The sequence below is a fragment of the Dryas octopetala genome, chromosome 7 (assembly GCF_963921425.1).
Source record: "Dryas octopetala chromosome 7, drDryOcto1.1, whole genome shotgun sequence".
Taxonomy (NCBI): Eukaryota; Viridiplantae; Streptophyta; class Magnoliopsida; order Rosales; family Rosaceae; genus Dryas; species Dryas octopetala.
The window spans coordinates 21,317,994-21,338,083 of NC_141372.1; the positions used below are offsets into that span (position 1 = coordinate 21,317,994).

At 37.8% G+C, this 20,090-nt stretch overlaps 2 protein-coding genes and 1 pseudogene across 2 annotated transcripts; all 3 read right to left on the reverse strand.

The window, feature by feature from the left end:
* Positions 1 to 774: 774 nt before the first annotated feature.
* Positions 775 to 2,377, reverse strand: LOC147280511 (putative disease resistance RPP13-like protein 1 pseudogene; annotated as a pseudogene).
* Positions 2,378 to 2,404: 27 nt separating this feature from the next.
* LOC147280512 (putative disease resistance RPP13-like protein 1) lies at positions 2,405 to 2,815 on the reverse strand. The gene has a single exon (XM_086252219.1). The coding sequence runs from the start codon at positions 2,813 to 2,815 to the stop codon at positions 2,405 to 2,407; it is 411 nt and encodes a 136-aa protein (XP_086108345.1).
* A 1,624-nt stretch (positions 2,816 to 4,439) lies between these two features.
* SKL2 (shikimate kinase like 2) lies at positions 4,440 to 18,294 on the reverse strand. Its single transcript, XM_086250813.1, has 8 exons — positions 17,823 to 18,294; positions 16,446 to 16,636; positions 15,971 to 16,165; positions 15,619 to 15,680; positions 14,612 to 14,678; positions 14,393 to 14,511; positions 6,630 to 6,806; positions 4,440 to 4,934 (listed from the first exon to the last, which is right to left on the reverse strand). Exons 1-8 carry the CDS (start codon positions 18,066 to 18,068, stop codon positions 4,822 to 4,824), a joined length of 1,170 nt encoding a protein of 389 aa, XP_086106939.1. The 5' UTR covers positions 18,069 to 18,294; the 3' UTR covers positions 4,440 to 4,821.
* Between the last annotated feature and the right edge of the window lie 1,796 nt (positions 18,295 to 20,090).

Here is a 20,090-nt window from a genome sequence, read left to right on the forward strand (position 1 = left end):
GTTCAAGCTTGGTTAGAGAAGTCTCCGAATTTGGAACTCGGTGCACAACAAAAAAAATGATGTATTCTGGGCCGAAGTTTACATTGTTTTTCAGTGTAATTTGGGCACACCAACGGGCAGAACGATGGGCACAATTAGATCACGGTGGAAGGATATTGTCGCCTTTTGCAACAAATTTTATGCCTCGTTTTTGGATGCCGAAAGGAGACGTCAAAGCGGTGCGAATTCAGACGATGTGGTAAGTTTTATTTTATGAATGTATATATTTAATTGAATGTTGTATGTTTATTCCAATGTTAAGCTTACCCATGTCCGCCTTAGTTCAATTGTTTGGCTGGCCAAAACTTTTGTTATTTTATTTGACAAAATGTTTATGTGCAAGTTACACGGCAATTGAAGTAAGGGTATTTATGTCATTCCACTTAACGCATCCCTAAATTGACCCATCAACACATTATCATACATGATATGCAGTTGAAATCGATGTATATGGTGGGAATGTGAGAAATCTTGGGCCAATCCACCCCTTTTTCTCTCTCGCACCATATGAATAAATAAAAAGCCTTTTTAGGTTTGTATGAGGTTGGAGCTTCTCAAGAACTTCTATCTCTCTTTCTTGGTGTGAATCATCTGTTACACTTGGTTCCCAATTCAAAACTAGTTCATTGAGATACTTCTTGTCCCTCATGATGTTCACCTCTAAAGCATCCTTTACGTGAACGAGATTACCAAGTCATGATATACAAAGTCGTCCCCGCAAATACTGAAGCTCCTTTAACTCCAAATGTCATGCCCTGCAGTATGCTTGTCTACTACAAAGTCACTTAATATTCGAAGGTCCTTCAACTTTCCCATATGCGGTGGCAACTTTTGTAACTTAGTAACCCCAATATCTAGATGGCCCAAGTTGGTTGGCAGCTGAGTAAGAGCTTCACACTCTGACAACAATAGTGTTTGTAAATTATACAAAGTACACATTGTATCAGGTAACTTTTCAATCAAAGTGTGAGATAGATCCAAGTGCCTTAAATGATTCAACTTGCCAATTGAATTAGGCAGCTCTTTCAAATCAAACCTTGCCAATTTGAGCACTCTTAAATATTGTAACTTTGAAAAGAAATCATGTAGTACCTTGGCATCTAACGTTCGAAGCGTACGATCATACCAATATTTTAGAAATAGGAGGAAAGTGTGCAAATACTTGGCTTCATAAAAGCCTCAAATTTCTCAAAGCCATCACCACCATATTTTTCCATATATGAAAAATGACGAGTTTTGCTCACAATATTGGGTGATTCATTATCCTCCCACCTAACACAAAATTCTCCGGACACAAAATTTGCTAAATCATTAATAAGGTCATGCATGATGAACTTCGACTTTGAATGCTTTGCACTTTGAAAAAATGACCTTGAGATTAGATCATTGAAGTAGCCTTCTCCCACTTCTTCCACCATTTCATTATATTTGGGTTGTAAGAGATCTTCAGCCTTCCATAACAACATCAATTCTGATTTTCCAAATTCATAATTCTTTGGAAATATTGAACAATAGACAAAACAATGCTTGAGATATGGAGGCAAATAATGGTAGCTCAACCATAGAGCTGGCAGAATATGACTCTTCTCTGGAGATAACTCCCATATGTTACTATTCAATATCTTTTCCCATTCCTCCACAATATTTAATCTAGAGCGTAGGAGACCTCCAAGTGACTTAGCAGCTAAAGGAAGACCCTTAGATTTTCTAGCAATTTGTCTTCCTATTACTTCAAGATTTGATCGTTCGCTATCGGTTGCATTTTCAAAGGCATGTTTGCAAATAACAACCAGCAATCTTCCTCAGATATTTTTGTTAAATGACAAGTTTGAGGAGTATGGCCCATCATAGATGCTACACCTTTAATGCGTGTTGTGACAATAATCTTACTTCCATCTGCTCCTGACTAAAAAAGACGACATAAAGGATTCCAATGATCATAATTCTCATTCCATACATCATTGTGAACAAAAAGAAACTTCTTCCCCATCAAGGCTTCCTTCAATTTACATTGAAGCATATCTAAATTCATGATATCAGAGGCTTTTTTACCATTGATTGACTCATAAATTGTTTGTGTTATTCTATCAGCATCAAATTTTTGTGAAACACAAACCCAAGCGTGGAGGTCAAAATGTTTTGTCTCTTTAACATGGTTGTATATAAGCTGAGCAAAAGTGGTCTTCCCGATTCCACCCATGCCCACAATGGGAATCACACTTATCTTATTGCCAGTGGCATCAGCTGATAGCAATAACTTAAGAAACCTCTCCTTCTCTTCTTTTCTTCCAAAGACATCAGAATCTACCAAATTAGAAGTAGTTGCAGATGGTAGCATTCCAACCAAAAAAGGTGGTAGAATTGTTTATGATGTTGTGTGTCCATCATCTGATTTCAGATTAAGGGTATCTTTTTGCTTTACAATGGAGTCGAGCATGTCAAGAATTTCCTCTATCCTGAAGTTTACTTTTGAGTCAAAAGCATGAAACGCAGAAGAGATGGGCTTTATTAGTACCTTATATTTGATACTCTCAGATTCAGCTTTGAGCTTGCGCTTTAACGCTTCTGTCTTGATCTTGTCCAACAGGTCCTCAGCATGATAGACGACATCTTTAAGCCCCTCGAGCCACTGCTTGACTCTTGAGTCAATGAGTTGCTTCTCCTCGGCATCTTGGAGAACAGCATCAGCAGACAACAACGTCATCTTCAACTTGTTCAGTAATCCTTTAGCCCGTTTATTTCCACTGAGGAAGTCCAGGACCTCCCCAGAAGCCATCTTTTGTAGGGGTGGGCATTTACTACTGAAATACCGAAACCGAACCCGTACCATATCGTACCGTGTCAATTTTATACCGAAAAATAATACCGATTACATATCGTACCAATACCGTACCGTACCGATTCTAAATCGGTATGGTATAGGTATGAAACTTTTAATACCGTAATATATCGTGTCATACCGAATTATATTTAATTTAATTATTTAATATTTTTTTAATTAGGTGTTGCCATATTAGTGGCTATTTGGGCAAAGGGAAAGGAAAAATAGTGTAGACTGTTTGGTGATGTTGCAACCTGCAAGTACTAAGTAGTGTTTATTTTTGTAATAACTACTATTGTGTATTTGTCTTGGTTGTTTGTAATAAGCCATAAGGCTTAAGTACTAACTACCATTGTGTATTTGTGTTGACTGCTTGTAATAACTAATAAGCCATAAGGCTTAAGTACTACTATTGTTTTTGACTGTTTGTACTTTGTAATAAGCCATAAGGCTTAACTATTTTGGCTTTGAGAACTATCAGGTTGGATTTTGTTTTATCTTTTGCTTGGGAAAAAATATTTCTTGTTTGTAAGTTATAACTGAATAACTCAGTACACACTGCATTCTATTTTATGCTGTTATTGTTTGTGATTTCTAATTCTATACAACCAAATATTTACAATGTAGAGTTAGACAATTACTAGCAAATAATTGACAATTAATATGTAAGAATAAAAGTGCAAGAGATTGGGAATATGCCTTTTTGGTTGTTAAATGTTGTTTTTTGAAAAAAAAAAAAATTTAAAATGTTGGCACATACCGAAACCATACCGAATTCATAGAACACTGGTATGGTATGGTACCAGTTTTTAAAATGTCAATACCGTACCGAATAAAAATTTCAGTATGGTATCGGTATGGGGCTCATACTGTTCCATACCGTACCGTGCCCACCCCTAATATTTTGAAATAAAGTGGAGAGAAAAGCTCCACCTACGACCTCCAAAGCCGACCTGCCCCGCCCTGAGCTCCACCCTCGTTTAGATCTGTGTGAGAGAGAGAGAGAGAAAGAGAGAAAGAGAGAGAGAGTGACAGAAAGAGAGACATGGAGCTAGTGGCCGGAGAAGGGAGGGAGGTGGGTGGGTCACTGGGTTGGGTGGCCGACGCGGGGGAGGCGGAGGGAGGAGGGCTCGGGGCTGGGCTTGGGCTGGGGTTTCGGAGAGAGAGAGAGAGAGAGAGAGAGAGAGAGAGAGAGAGAGAGAGAGAGGAGAAGGGGTGGGTGGCCAGGTGAGTCGGCGATGTAGTGGCTGGGGTCGGCGGCAAGGTGGCGGGGGTCGAAGAGGTGGGTGGCTGGGTTAGGTGGGTCTCAAAGGGAGGGGTGGGAGGCAAAGGGAGGAGGGTGGGTGGCCGGGTGAGTGTTTGGTTTTTTATTTATTTTAAATTTAATTATTGTGTTTTAAATTTTTTTAGTTTTTTTAAATAATTATTTTATTTTTAAAAATTTATTTTATTTTTTATTATTTTTTTGTCCACGTGGCATTTTTTAAAGGTATGTCAGTGTGTCACGTAGGCAATTAATGGCTTCCCTGACGGAATAGTTGACGGAAGTACCTGTGTGTACAAAATTAGTAATTAAGGTACTTCTGAGTAACTTTTTTTTTATTGAGATACTCAAGTAAACAAGGGTGTATATTTAAAGTACATGCATGTAATTTGCCCACTAATTTTTGAATTAAGAGAACAGATCGGTACTGATCTTGAACTAGTTTGGTTTTTGATCCGTGAGCCTTAGAGTTTAGAGCATCAGTTCTTTTCTTACGAAGATAATGAAGCTGCTATGAAATTACAGAGACAAAATATGGGTGGACGAGGACGACCCATTAGTCAAACAGCTAAAGTGACAACTGACAGAAAGGCCTACTCACTTGAGGACTAAAACAATTCATGACCGTACAAAACAATTATCTAAATTTGGACTACTCGTTCCATTGATACAACAAGCAAGATTATTAGTGCAATTATTATTGCAATCCACCAGGGTATACATCGTCTCCAGCTGAAGGATCCCACCCAGGAGGCTTGATGTTTGGCCAGTCACCTCGACATCCCAACCTTATGTAGAGGCACTTCTTACCTTCAAAATAGATCACCAAGAAAGGGCATGTCAGTAACAGTTACAATTCACTTACCATTTTACCCTTTACAAACAACCTTAGCTTTGTGTTGTTCTAAAATGCTCTTTGAGGCCTGTTGGGGGTTGAATATCTTACATTTCAGTATTTGACCATTCATTTAAGGCATCGTCAAATAGAGTAGACACAATATTAAGCAAAAGCCACTCTCAAAGTTGCAACCTTTGAGAGTTTTTACAAACTTGTTTAAGGTCAACCAAGTAAGCAATGCAAAACTACTAGAGTTGTACCTCACTCTGTTCATTCTCTTGAAAACAATAGGTCTTTGATGAAAAGAATGCCGTCTATTTAGACCTCCAAATTTGCTCAATTAACCCTATATTTTCTTTTTGGCAAACTTTTAATCCAATATTACCCTTGAACAAAAATCTGAAAAACAAAAGGGTCTAATGATTGAACCAAAGTCTCACTCCCCTTGGTGTCACCAAAGCATCCATATTCTATATCTATACCAAGGATCTCGGCACCCCTACAACATTGGGCCAATGCCTTTGCACTAGAGGACTATGTGGCAGCTTAGGTGGACAGCCACATCAATAAAAAAAAAATTCAATGTTTTTTTTTTTTTAAAATCCAAACCCAGACGTTTCACGTTCCTCCTTCCCTCCAACCCTCTTTCCACCTGCTCTGGCACTTCGATCCTCCACCAAACTATTCAGCTTTTCGAATTTGAAGCAAGTTTTTTAATATCTGTATGTAGAGTTAAAAGAGAAAATCAGACATCAAACAAAAAAGGAAAGAGGGAGAGTGAGCCGCAGATCAATTTCTCAATGATGGAGGACGGCATTTGCAGATAGGGTTTCCCTCAGCCACCCAAAATATTGGGCTCCTCCAATTTGGGGTTGAGGGGAAGGAGGGTTCTTCTGGATCATCAATTACCAAGGACACCACCTCCGGCTGAAAGTTTTGATTGATGTGAGGGTTCTTCTGCGAAACTTTCAGAATTGGTGTTTGTCTTCTGTGTTTGAGGAGTAGTACCGATTTTCTGTCGTCAAGTCCAGGACCGGTGGGAGGATCGGAGAACCAGCGCCAGTGGAGAGGGGAGACGAAGGAGGGAGGGGAGGGAAGGGCCTGAATGTGAAACGTCTGGGTTTGAGTTTTTTCTTTTTTGTTAATTTTTTTCATTCATTAGAAAATAAGGAAAATAATGAAATCTTTTTTATTGATGTGGCTGTCCACCTAAGCTGCCACCTAGGTTGCCACATAAGGTTGTATGAAAATGTGGTATAAAGTGGTGGAAACAAAAACTTCATTATATTCTTTTTAAGGGAATTGAGTAAATTTGGGGATCCAAATAGAACCACCTCAAAAATATAAGCATATTATTGAGTTTCCTACCACTACAGAGTCAAGACAAAAAAGTTATAAACCATAAGACAATGAAGAGTTCAGATTCAGGTGTAAGTTTCAGATTTCTTTTAAATCCTGTGTCAAATATAATGAAGATGTAAGCTTGATCTTCAGAAATGAATTAAAATTATGCAAACCGAAGTAAGGATTATATTATGAGAAGCCTTTTTATTTCTAATTAAATTTTTATTTTATCATTATGTTAGAAATAGCCACCCAAACTGCTTAAGTTGAAATCTTTACTTTCCACATCTCAGTATCAAATTCATCATATAATAAGTGCTTACCTGGAAGTTTCTTGTCTGATAGAATTAATTCTTTAAGAGCACTCAAGCATGCCTGAGCCACACTTTTAACATGATCTGCATCCCAACCTTGTAGCTTGACAACCACGTCGGCATTTGAGTAAGCTAGTTTACCATCTTTAATGTGACTCCTGGCCTCTTCCTTTGCTGAATCTTCATCTGCGTAGGGAAGTTATCAAGAAACATTCTGGCTGAAATTAATTGAATAACAATGACGAACTACCGATAAAGAGGAGGGATATAATAAATCCAGAGTTGAATTTGATGGATCCAGAGCAGTTTTATACTTTTCTCCTTCTCATGAACTCTGGATGCTTCAATTTTAGCAAGTCCTGATGGAAGCATGTTCTTTTGGGCCTCTGGATTTTTTTAAGAATTATATGGGCATGTGGCAGTTAATTACTAAATTATTCATGCCAAACGTGTTCCATGTTCACTCAGTTCTAAACCTTGACTCAAGATAGCATTTTGAGCTTGTGACACCATATCTATAACTCAAATTAGCAGCTTCCTAAATAAGTTGAGTCAGACATGCTTTCCAGCTGATGAGGGAGGGGGCACGTAGAAGGAGTTCCCATTCTCCCTTTTCACCTTTTGTGAAAAGGTGAAAATGCAGACCCACATGAGCTCATACTCCAAATAAATGCACCAGTGACATATGCAGAACTCTAAAATAGGGTCAGTTACTTATATTAATTTACTACATTAGATGTAAAAACAAATTTGAACGGAATACTTTCTGATCTTCCAATCTGGTGGAAACTCTTTGATTAGCTGGTAATGTATCAAATAGTCATAGACATGTAAAGTAAATCAGAACCATTAGGCAGCCTCTAGCAATTATATAAATGGGTGGTTACTGACATGGATGTGTAAGGCAATTCAACATAAGAAAAGCCAAGACATGCTGTGGCCTTGTTATACAAAAAAATTTTCATACACACTTGCAATACTCTGCATGCATATATGATCCACAGCCACCTAAATTCACTGGTTGCAGTGTGTTATCATCATTGCTAAAGATTGTTTCCTGGTAACAATGGCCAGAACTATGGGCAAGAATAGATGAATGTATACATATACAGTGAAGTGGTACATGTAAGAACATGTAACCTTGTCCCGATCCACCCAGGCCTGTAGGGTTGGGCAACCTCATCCATCCTCAATGCATATTTTGGTTGGTGATAAATCTGGAGAAGGTCTTGAAGGGAAAAATAAAGCATAAAAGATAAACTAATTATTTGCCTAGAGTAAATTATAATTATTATGATCCCATACATAATTACATACTATTGAAGAGTATTACTAATGAAGAATGTTCTTTCATTATGCCAAAAACGCCTGGAGTATTCAACCATAAAACAAATTGTGAACGTAAGACCTTTTAAATTTTGACAAGAAATTAATTGCAATCCTCCTTTTAAACAGTTTGATGCTTATTCAATTCCATCAGATAAAATGCAAGTTATGTTTGGATCAATTTTCGTTAAGAAGATGCTCCAGTTTTGTTTGAATATAAGATATTTGTTGGTCCACATCCTAATAGCTTAAGCTTTTGAGAACAGTGGTATACTAACAAAACTTATCATGATATTATAGCAGAAGAGTATGAGTTCAAATTCCTGCAATTATAACCTCTCAATTTATGTTGAACATCATGTGATAGAGCTCTCTAGTCTATAAGGGTGGGAAGAGCTAATCTGACCATAACCAATATTGTACATTAGACATTGCAAATTAAACAGTTTGATGCTTATTCATCTCCATTAGACACTGCAAATTAAACAGTTTGGTGTTTATTCATCTTCATTAGATAAGGCTCACATATCCTGACTAACAATTAATTTGCAATCCTCAATGAAAAACCCCTATGACAAACCCTTGGATTTCCTGACAAAAATATTCAAGTAAAGAAACAAAACTATCGAAATTGATCTACATCCTAACATCTTAGCATTTTAGTACAGCAGTATACACTGACAAAAATTGATCCTGAGTTCAAATTCCCACAAATTTACGTTGAATTTCATGTTTTTGGCTCTCTACCCGCATGTGAGGGAGTGTTAAAATATAAAATAATTGTTGATCCACATCCTAATGACTTATGCTTTGAGAATAGTGGTAAACCATGTAGTGAAAAACACCTTCTAGCCTTGTCTTAGATGTATTCTAGAGTTAGACTAATTTGCAAACAAACACACAATATATATAGCAGCAAAAGAAAGCACAAGGAACACCAAAAGTTTGTTCTCGAGGTTCGGCGAACTTTGCCTACGTCCCCGTGTGATCCGTAGAGAATCACAGCTTCACTATATTTAGAATTGGATTACAAGAACTTGTTGAAACCCTAACCCTAGCCTCCTAGTGTTGCCGCACCCTCTCTCTCTAGTCTCACACTGTTTCTAGTATTTTCAGTATTCTAACCCTTTCTCTAGAGCTGTAGCAACCTTTATATAGACATAGGTTTGCTGCTTACAGTAGGATTCCTAGTCCTAATAGAATTAGGTAAAGATAAAAGAAAAACAATAGAACTCCTTCCGGACTTAGGAAAGGTTATGCGCATGTTCCCTTTTGCCCTTCAATCTCCGTACCCAACTAGGAAAGCCAAAAACTGCCCCAGAAAAATAACTGATGCTCGCTGCCTTTGGGCGACCAGTCAGCCACCACCCTCTGGAAGTTCCAGCGAGCCAAAATCACAACAATCTCCACCTTGGTGAGTTGGAACCAAAGCCATGAATGCTGCACCTTCGAGATATCCTATAGTCTTGAAAGTAACCTCGAACAAACCTCCAAGAACCCTTCACCTTGGCAAAACTCCTTGCCTTAACGCACCTCAAGTGAGAAGGTGCTCCATCTCAACCTTTAACAAGTGACAAGATTGATTAAGCTCAAGCAATGCTTGAACTTTTCTGTCGGCACTGGCTTTGTAAGAAAATCTGCAGCGTTGTTGCTTGTGTGCACCTTTTCTATACAAATCTCCTTTGAATCCACCCAATCTCTGATCCTATGGTACCTCACATCAATGTGTTTGGATCTTCCATGAAAAACTTGGTTCTTTGCCAAATAAATGGCACTTTGGCTATCACATTTTATTTTCACAGACTCTTGAGTGATTCCCATTTGGTTTGCCAAACCACTGAGCCAAATAGCTTCCTTTCCAGCTTCAGCCAAAGCAATGTACTCTGCCTCTGTAGTTGACAAAGCTGTAATTGGCTGCAATAGAGCTCTCCAACTGATTGGTCCACCTGCACATGTAAACACGTAGCCCGTTGTAGACCTACTCTTGTCCAAATCTCCTGCATAGTCCGCATCCACGTACCCCAACACACATGTTTCTTCTTTTTGCTTCTCAAACAAAATACCATGACTCTTTGTACCCTTTAAGTATCGAAAAATCCACTTGATTGCAGCCCAATGTTGCTTTCCCGGTTTTGACTTATACTTGGATACTACACTTATTGCTTGAGCTAGGTCGGGTCGTGTGCAAACCATTGCATACATAAGGCAACCCACGGCACTAGCATAGGGCACCTTCTTCATCTCTTCAATTTCTTCTTCAGATTTAGGACACTGCTGCCCACTTATTTTAAAATGAGCTGCCAAAGGTGTAGAGACCGCCTTTGCGTCTTGCATGTTGAATTTTTCCAGAATTTTCTGAATATACTTGGCTTGTGACAGCCGAATCTGATTTGCAGCTCTATCCCTTTTAATTTCCATGCCAAGGATCTTTTGTGCAGCCCCTAGATCCTTCATGTCGAATTCCTTACTCAACATAGCCTTCAAGTCTTTAATCCTTGACTTGTCTTGACAAGCTATTAACATGTCGTCCACATATAGCAATAGCAATATGATAACCCCATCTTTGGATACATGATAGTACACACAACAATCATATAAGCACCTTCTAAAATTAATTTTCAGCATATAAGAATCAAACCTCTTGTACCACTGCCTTGGAGATTGCTTCAAACCATACAAAGACTTCCTAAGCCTGCAAACTAAATCTTCTTTTCCAGTCTCGACAAAGCCTTCTGGTTGAGCCATGTAAATTGTCTCCTCTAGATTCCCATGGAGAAAAGCCGTCTTCACATCCATTTGCTCAATTTCCATGTCATGCTGAACCGCCATTGCTAAGAGCAATCTTATTGAAGTATGCTTAACCACTGGTGAAAAAATCTCATCATAATCGACTCCTTCCTTTTGTGAGTACCCTTTGGCCACGAGTCTTGCTTTAAACCTCACGGCCTCTAGCTCATGTATTCCATCTTTCTTCCTAAACACCCACTTGCATCCAACTAGCTTTCGATCTTTGGGTTTAGGAACCAGCTCCCAGACAGAGTTCTTATACATAGACTCCATCTCTTCCGACATAGCACCTATCCAACTTTCCCGTTCTTCACTTGCTATAGCTTCTTGATACGTAGTTGGATCTCCTTGACTAATGTTTAGAGCATAATTAACCTCTTCCGTTTCAAAACCATATTTCTGTGGTGGTTTTGTAACCCTCTTAGGTTTGTCAAGTGCTATGCTCCTTTGAAATCCAGGTGGTACTTGAGTAGATGCTTGAACTCGTGGGGATGGATTGCGGATTGGGGAGTGCACAATCTGCTCCACCGGATTTCTAATTGGTGTTTGATGCTGCTGCTCTTCTTCTTCCTCATCACCATAACCATCTTCTTCTTGCTCAATTGGCTCCACCCGAGCTTGAATGTCTTCATCAACGACCGATTTGGTGAGAGGTACTTCAGTTGCTTCTGTTTCAGCACCAAACAATTTCCCATCTGTTTTGTTCTCTTCTTTATTTAGAGGCATAGTTTTCTCATCAAAAACAACATCTCGGCTGATTATCTTCTTGTTAGCAACAATATCCCAAAGCTTGAAACCCTTCACTCCTTTCTCAAACCCCAAGAATACACAATGTGTAGACTTTGGCTTGAGTTTTGATCTCTCATCACTTGGAATATGAGCATAGGCGCTGCAGCCAAATACCCTAAGATTAGAGTAATTCACTTGCTTTTCAGACCACACCTCTTCTGCACACTTAAATTCGAGAACCCTTGATGGCGACCGGTTAATCAAGTAACTTGCATGATTAACGGCTTCAGCCCAAAAACTATCAGGCAAACCCGCATGAAATCTCATGCTTCTTTCTCTCTCCATGAGAGTTCTGTTCATCCTTTCAGCAGCCCCGTTTTGTTGCGGAGTCTTCTTAACTGTGAAGTGTCTTGTAATACCTTCTTCTTTGCAAAAACTTAAGAATTCATCGCTCTTGTATTCACCCCCATTGTCACTTCTCATGTACTTGATCTTTCTCCCTGTTTGGTTTTCAACTTCAGCTTTCCACTCCTTGAACTTTGTGAAAACTTCAGATTTCTCCCTCATGAAATAGACCCAAACCTTCCTAGAAAAATCATCCATGAAAGTAACAAAATACCTGGATCCTCCTTTCGATCTTGTAGGAGCCGGACCCCACACATCCGAGTGAATATAATCGAGTACTCCTTTGCTTTTGTTATCTGACTTTGTAAATTTGAAGGAAACCCTACCTTGCTTTCCGAGAACACAATACTTGCAGAAATCTAACTTACAATAATTTGCACCGTCTAGAAGACCCTTCTTGTGCAATTCTTGCAAACCCCTCTCACTGATATGCCCTAGTCGATGATGCCAAAGCTCAGTTTTATCTTCCGCATTCTTCTTTGTGGAAATAGCTGCTCCACCTGTTATTGTAGTTCCCATGAGCCTGTAAAGGTTATTCTGTTGAATGTCAGCCTTCATTACCACAAGTGACCCTTTGATTATCTTGAGTCTTCCACCTTCAGAACAAAAACTAAACCCAGCCTTGTCTAAGGTTCCCAAAGAAATCAAATTCTTCCTTAGCCTAGGAACGTATCTGACATTCCCCAAAGTCCTTATTATTCCATCATGCATCCGGATCTTAATAGTGCCAATCCCAATTATAGGACATGATGAATCATCTCCCATTAATACATCTCCGCAGCTGCTGTCCTTGTAAGTGTCGAACCATTCCTTTATTGCACACATATGGAATGTGCACCCGGTATCCAAAATCCAACTTGTGAAAGCCTTAGAGCCTGATGTAACCGAAAGTAACTCCCCATCACTCTCTTCTTTGGTGACTGTACTAGCTGAACCTGAGTCTCTTTCCATCTTAGCTTTCCTATCTTTCCAAGTCTTGCAGTTTTTCTTCCAATGATCCATTGAACCGCACACGAAGCAACCTTCTTTTGGTTTTCCCTTGGATTTTGATCTACCTTTGTTGCTGTTTTTCTCTCCCTTCTTGTTTGACCGACCCCTCTCATTGCCCTTGGCATAAAGCCCTTGTGTCTGAGAGCCATCGGTTAAGTCATCTAGCTTGGCATATGACTGAAGGGCTTGCACAACATCATCAAGCTTCAGAGTCTCCTTTCCAAACATTAGGGTTGTTCGGAAGTGCTTGAATGATGGTGGTAGAGATCGCAGCAAGATGATCGCCTTGTCATCATCTTTATACACTTCTCCTACCTTGGTGAGATTAGCTAAGCAATTCTGAAATTTGCATATATGATCAGCTACATCTCCCCCTTCTTCTAGTCGAAGTCCGAATAGTTCATCCTTTAGAAAGAGCTTATTAGACACTGTTTTGCCCATATAAACACTCTCCAACTTTTCCCAAGCTTCTTTTGCTGTCATCTCTTCTGTGATGTGAGATCTCACGGATCTTGTGAGATGAATCTCAATTGAACTCTTGGCCTTCTTGAGAATCTTGCTCCACAAATTTTCTGGTGTAGTTGCAGGCCTCGCATCAAGTAGTGCATCATCAAGATCCTGCTGAACCAAAACGTTTCTCATCATCCGTTGCCAATCGGTAAAATCCTCCTTGCCATCATATGGCTTCAAAGCAGGCCTTATATCCCCTAAGTCCATGCTTCGATTACCCCCTCTAGACATCGCACAAGCCTTCTAGCCAACCTGGCTCTGATACCAATTGAAGTGAAAAACACCTTCTAGCCTTGTCTTAGATGTATTCTAGAGTTAGACTAATTAGCAAACAAACACACAATATATATAGCAGCAAAAGAAAGCACAAGGAACACCAAAAGTTTGTTCTCGAGGTTCGGCGAACTTTGCCTACGTCCCCGTGTGATCCGTAGAGAATCACAGCTTCACTATATTTAGAATTGGATTACAAGAACTTGTTGAAACCCTAACCCTAGCCTCCTAGTGTTGCCGCACCCTCTCTCTCTAGTCTCACACTGTTTCTAGTATTTTCAGTATTCTAACCCTTTCTCTAGAGCTGTAGCAACCTTTATATAGACATAGGTTTGCTGCTTACAGTAGGATTCCTAGTCCTAATAGAATTAGGTAAAGATAAAAGAAAAACAATAGAACTCCTTCCGGACTTAGGAAAGGTTATGCGCATGTTCCCTTTTGCCCTTCAATCTCCGTACCCAACTAGGAAAGCCAAAAACTGCCCCAGAAAAATAACTGATGCTCGCTGCCTTTGGGCGACCAGTCAGCCACCACCCTCTGGAAGTTCCAGCGAGCCAAAATCACAACAAACCAAACCAACAAAATTATTGAAGTTTAATGCCAATTCTACTCAGCCTACTAAGATCCTAATGATGGTAGAAAACAACTTACAAACGATTATATTAAGCATGACAGACACTGTTTTCTGTTTTTAGTGGTAGGAGTCACATATCCGGAAGAAATCAATGAGATATGGATCAAAGGCAGGTTACCTGTAGCTTCAGTTTGTGACAGCCAGACAGTAAATCCTGCATAAAGATGACGCCATTTATCAGCCCTTCCAGCAGCCCCCTGCTGCCCTCCTAATGTTGCAACTACTGCCCGAACATGACTACAAGACCAGCAAAGCCCATTAAAAGATACTCACTGTTTTAATCCCCCACCCCCTCCCCCCCAACCAAGAAAAGAAAACATCTATTGATAAATAGTACCTGCTTAAACTTTCTAATATAGCACTTTCAGCTTCTGCTATAGAGTCAGAACCTTCAGCAAGGAGCCCTGGAATGTTTAAACTTCTTAATGATCGGTGATAGTGTAATGTATAATATTGACTTTCAAGTCTAGTTTGATTCCAATCAATTAAATATGGGGTAACTAATAGCAATTGAATCATTTTTCCGAGTGGAGTGGACAAAAAAGGTAAATAGCAAATAAAATTAGATCTGGAAAGCGAGAATAAATAGCTGTGAGGCAGACAAATGCATATATAATATGAAGACAAGATATAGATCGGATGCTAAAAGGCTGGATAGGAACAGAAGCAACTTTTGCACCTAGTTCATAAATAACTTAAAAGATATTGAAACCAACACCAAAAAGATAACTAACATTCTTTTGTTTTTAACTATGTCATGCAGTCATTTCATAATGCTGCAGAAAAGAAACTAACCACATAGAGGAAAGATTCATTTCTTTTTCTTTTCTTTTTTTAAGAAAAATCAAAGGTTTCAGATACATTTGGTTTGAACCACCATAGGGATCTAATGCACAATAATGTAAATTCGTGATTTGTTGCATAAAGTTGTTCACATATTTGTAATACATTACTGGTTGGTCTGTCATTACCCATCATCATCATTCACCATACAATTGTTTTCCATCAAGTGTCTTTTACCCAAAGGTGCAAAGAAGAAATGCCCTTTCCTCTTTTCCTTTCAAAAAATGCACTTTCCTATCTAGACCAGCCGTAATTTTTTCATGTTTTGTGGTCCAATTTTCTTTCATCATAGTTATCACGTTATACTGCACAAAATCTATAAATTCAATGATTCACTTAATGCACACCCCAGGAATAAAGATGACGATGATGATACTGACATTGGGCACACCAATTTTAGGTTTCAATAACGTGCATGTCATGAGCTCCTCAATCAAGGGAATAAGGCACAGCGGGTTGAGACTTGAGGAACAATTACCAGTGTCCAGTGAAAATACTCACATGTATCAATGGTCTGCTTGGAAAATGTTTCTAGCAACTCCCTTGTACTCAGTGGTGTATATCTGAAAACCATATCATGATATCAGCCAAAGAAAACTACTGAATACAGGAAAACACAGAAAAGAGAAGGAAAATTTATAGGTATTTGAGATATAAGCAGAGCCTTCGATCGTGCAATTGAATTCTGCCCATTATAAACAGCTACCCTCACTAGCTAATAGCTAATAAGATGTAACCAGAGAATGGTGGCAAAATCCACTTTAAACATATGTAAAAAATTGTAGAAGCTTGAAATTGAATATTAGGTGAATGTCAATCTTTCTTCAAAATAGTTTTGAGCATAAAGCAATACCCAAGACCAACTGCAAGTTCATGAGCCACTTTCTGGTTGATTTCAGTTGAATCCCCAACAATGTAAATTGATGTTCCCTTCAAAAGTTGCACAGATCCCACTGTAAGGGACTCCAAGGACTCCACGATGTCAGGCCAATTCAACTCTGGATTCTGCTTCTTCAAGTTTATAACTAGATGATTATCTTCTATATACCTGCTCAAAACAAGAACCACCCATCTAAACATGTGGGGACCTGCATTGTTTATAGAATTTAATAATGCTAGGCTCAGCAATTTTATTCACCAAATTTGTTCACCATATGATGTGTTTGCATGCATGTCAATACCTAAGTTGTTAGAAATAAATCAAGTCCAAAGGGGGCCCAGCCGCCCAGATTTAGATAAATGAAAAATTGTCACACCATTCGGTGAACAAAATTTGGTGAGTATAGCAGCGTCCTTATAGAATTTCATGTAATTTTAGTTTCACAAACCATATTGTTTCACCAGGCTTTATTTTATCAAACAGATGATTAGTTTCCATAAGTGTGATAAGAGACCCACAGTGCTGTACTTTTATTGATAAAGAGGAGTCATTTGCATCCACAAAAATATCTCTGGAACTTTGAATATTTTGGCCCCCTAGTTGTAATCTCAATTCCACCTCAGAAGAACCATCAAGAAACTGCATTATGTTTCACATAATTAGTAAGAGACAATAAAATCCAACTGATGTAGGAACAATGAAAACAGAAGTCATTCATAGAATTTCATAATCTTAGTAAGAATTTTGCTTGATTTCTTATTAGAGTTTATCAACAAATGTTCAAATAGAATGGATTTTTCTTCTCAAGTCTTGGACTAAGAAGTAAGAAACACACACACACACCAGACACATTTAAATTAATCATTTAGAATAAAACAAAAATACTAATATATATATATAAATATATATATAAGTGTATATATATAACATAAGAATTCTAATTCATTAGTCCGAGGAACTTGTGTAATAGACTCATAGCAAATATCTCCCATATAGTCATTCAACTATTCCAATATATTGATAATGTATTTAGAAGTGGATTCCAATTTATCCACTCCACCTGTCAGGGAAATAAAGATCAAATTACAAAAGATTGAAGCAAATAACAAATGTTGCGATAAGTTCTTCTGTCGTAAACAACGATAGCAGAAAGTCACAAATGAAAAAATCCATTTGTCCTTAGTACTCTATTGTGGATTGAAGCTAGTGGACTTGCTATTATAGTAGCTCAGCTGGCTGCTAATTTATTATTTTGGGGGAAGTTAACTAATCAACTTCACACAACCAGACCAGGGAGAAGATTTTTCCATTGGAGTGAGGAGAACTATAATGATTGACTGAACCTTTAATAAACCTAGTTGACCCAAGTGACATTTCACGGGAGCCTTTTAAGTTTAAATGTGTTTTGAAATAAAGAGGTAGGTCCAATCAGTTTTCTATTTGAACCTGGCAAGAACATGAATCCAAAATTTTAATCTTTCACTAACCATAAAACAATTATTTAAGAATACTTCATATTCAGTGCTTAGTGTAGTATATTGTCCTCATTTCTCATGTGCCCACAAAATCCAATTGAGAACTTAAGCTTTGAAGCATTACTTAGGCTAGAAGAAGTGCTTGGTTTTTCCTTCTTTGTGCCTAACAAATATCAAAAAATTCATATCCTTGTGACTGTAATTTGCAAAGAAAACTCATTTGTCAGTTATAATGCAACCATCTCCAGACTCAGCACTGACTATTAACCAAATGTAGATTGTCACTAAGCAAAAGACTCGGATAAAAATATATAACATTTTCAATCAAACAGAAGCAAGGGAATGAGTACCTCGTAGTCCTTGGTGGTGACAGGGATGGTGGAGAGACTTTGGGAGAAGACACGGGTGGAGGTCTTTAAAACGCACCCATTGCGGAACAAAACGCGAGGAAGTGGGAGAGAAAGGTTGGTGACAGAGATAGAGCTCCATTTGGGTTTGGAGAGCTTTCGAAGAGAAGAGGGTTCTGAGGCGTTGATTGGGTTTTGTGCGAAGCTGAAAGCAGTGGAAGCAATAGTGGAAATTGTAGTTGCGGCCATTTGGGATTTTGGTGAAAGGCAAACAGAAAGGCTTGGATAAGATCATAAGAGGCTTATGCGTTATGAACTCATCAGTAAATATTGAAATTCAACTTGGACCAGCATCCTCTAACAATCCATATCAGTTAACCATCCAAGAGAATTGGTAGTTTGGTACCAATCACAACCTCATGAATTGATCCCGTAACTTCAGTAAGATGTCCTTGTTTATATTCTAAGAATCCTCGTATTATTTCGGGAAATTGAACTCAATAACCTATTTTGGAGATCAAATTGTTTTTGTGCCAAAGTGCACTTTTTTTTATTGTACTTTAACAAAAATTTTACTCTGATCCCGTTTTTCTAATTTTGAAAATTTCAATTCAGTATTTTCATTAAGTTTGCAATTGAGTTCAAATCATTAATTAGATTTAAATTATTAACAGAAATATGACGTAAATGAATATTTTATACATTTTTAAATGACCTACGAGTGAAACTCATTTAATTAAGTGATGTTGCCTGAACATATTTGGACACATGTCTTTTGTTTTTTTAATTATTTAAGTTTTTGTCTTTTCTTTTTTTCTTAATTCTATTATATTAATTATGAAATGTCTAAAATATTCATTCATATGCGATGTTATGTCATATTTACGTCTAAAAAATAAACAGAGTTAACAGTTTGAACTTAATTGCAAATGTAATAAAAGTATAAGACTAAAATTGTCAAAATTGAAAGAACAAAGACCAAAGTGAAAATTTCGTTAAAGTAGAAGGACTAAAAATATACTTTGGCCTTATTTTTATGACCTCTTTTTTCAAATTTTACTTTTACAACCCTTTTTTGGTACTATTCACATGTAGAAAGTCTTAATAGTCATTCCCATTCTTCCTATTTGATTGATGAGAAGGTTACTTGCCACTTGATTGATTAAAACGTGGGTGCATGCAGTGCAGTTTTACTACATTTATGAAAAGAATCATTGTAATTTGCTTAAAAAATATAAACTTGATTTGACCTAAAAATGGGTGTGCTTGGTGAAAAAAATGGGTGTGATTGGTGAAGTCATACTTAAAAATAAGCTATCAAAACCAGACCTTTATAAACAGCTAAATGGGGTGGGGAGAGAGAGATTCAAATTATGGAATTGGATGAGTATAGAGGTAATTACTCTCAACCACTAGAGTAAAGAACTTAAGATGTTTTTTTGTCAAATGAATTAATTTTAATTATCAAGTATATCTTATTCAATTATTTCCCTTGGTGGATTTTAAATTCATTAATCTTAGTCATTTTACTTTTCTAGCTCTCATGTTCTTCCAAATCTGGATTGTGATTTCATTGAATGATCAGTTGCTAATCTGAGATATAACTCATTTAGACAAAGGGGTGTAACCTCGTACATTCAGAGGTGGAGATGGAAATTGATCTTTGAATTTGATGTGCTTCTCTACCCCCATATAATATAATCATATTATTGGTCAAGCTTTTTGAGTGGTGTAAGCTGCTGAGTTATGGGGTTGTGGTATGGCCTAAGAGGCTAAGACTTTCTTGGGAAAGAGAACTCTATCCGATAAATATTGAAATGGACTATGTAGTGGTAATTAACTTAATCCAAGCAAGTTTTCGAGAAATTATTCTGTGTATTCGATACACCGCTACGTGGTGAAACCAATTCACGTGTCATAATATAGATGGATGTTATTAATAGAATAATGCTATACTTACCACATTCTTATACCATCTGACGTGTCATTACTTTATTGGACAAAGTTTTTCTTTTCCTTTTTGGGTTTTTATTTTTATTTTTTAGTATCCAATGTATGAATGTCATGTAAGTTGCCACATAAAGTGGTATGAAATTATGGTATAAAAATGTGGTATATGTAGCACTACTATTATTAATAATATACCATAATAATATAAATATATCGTCCAATAATACCCTTTCACGTTGGATTGTGTATCAGATACACCCAATAATTTTTCCAAGGTTTGAAGCTACTCACCCTTTGTTTAACTTGATCATGGGCCACCAA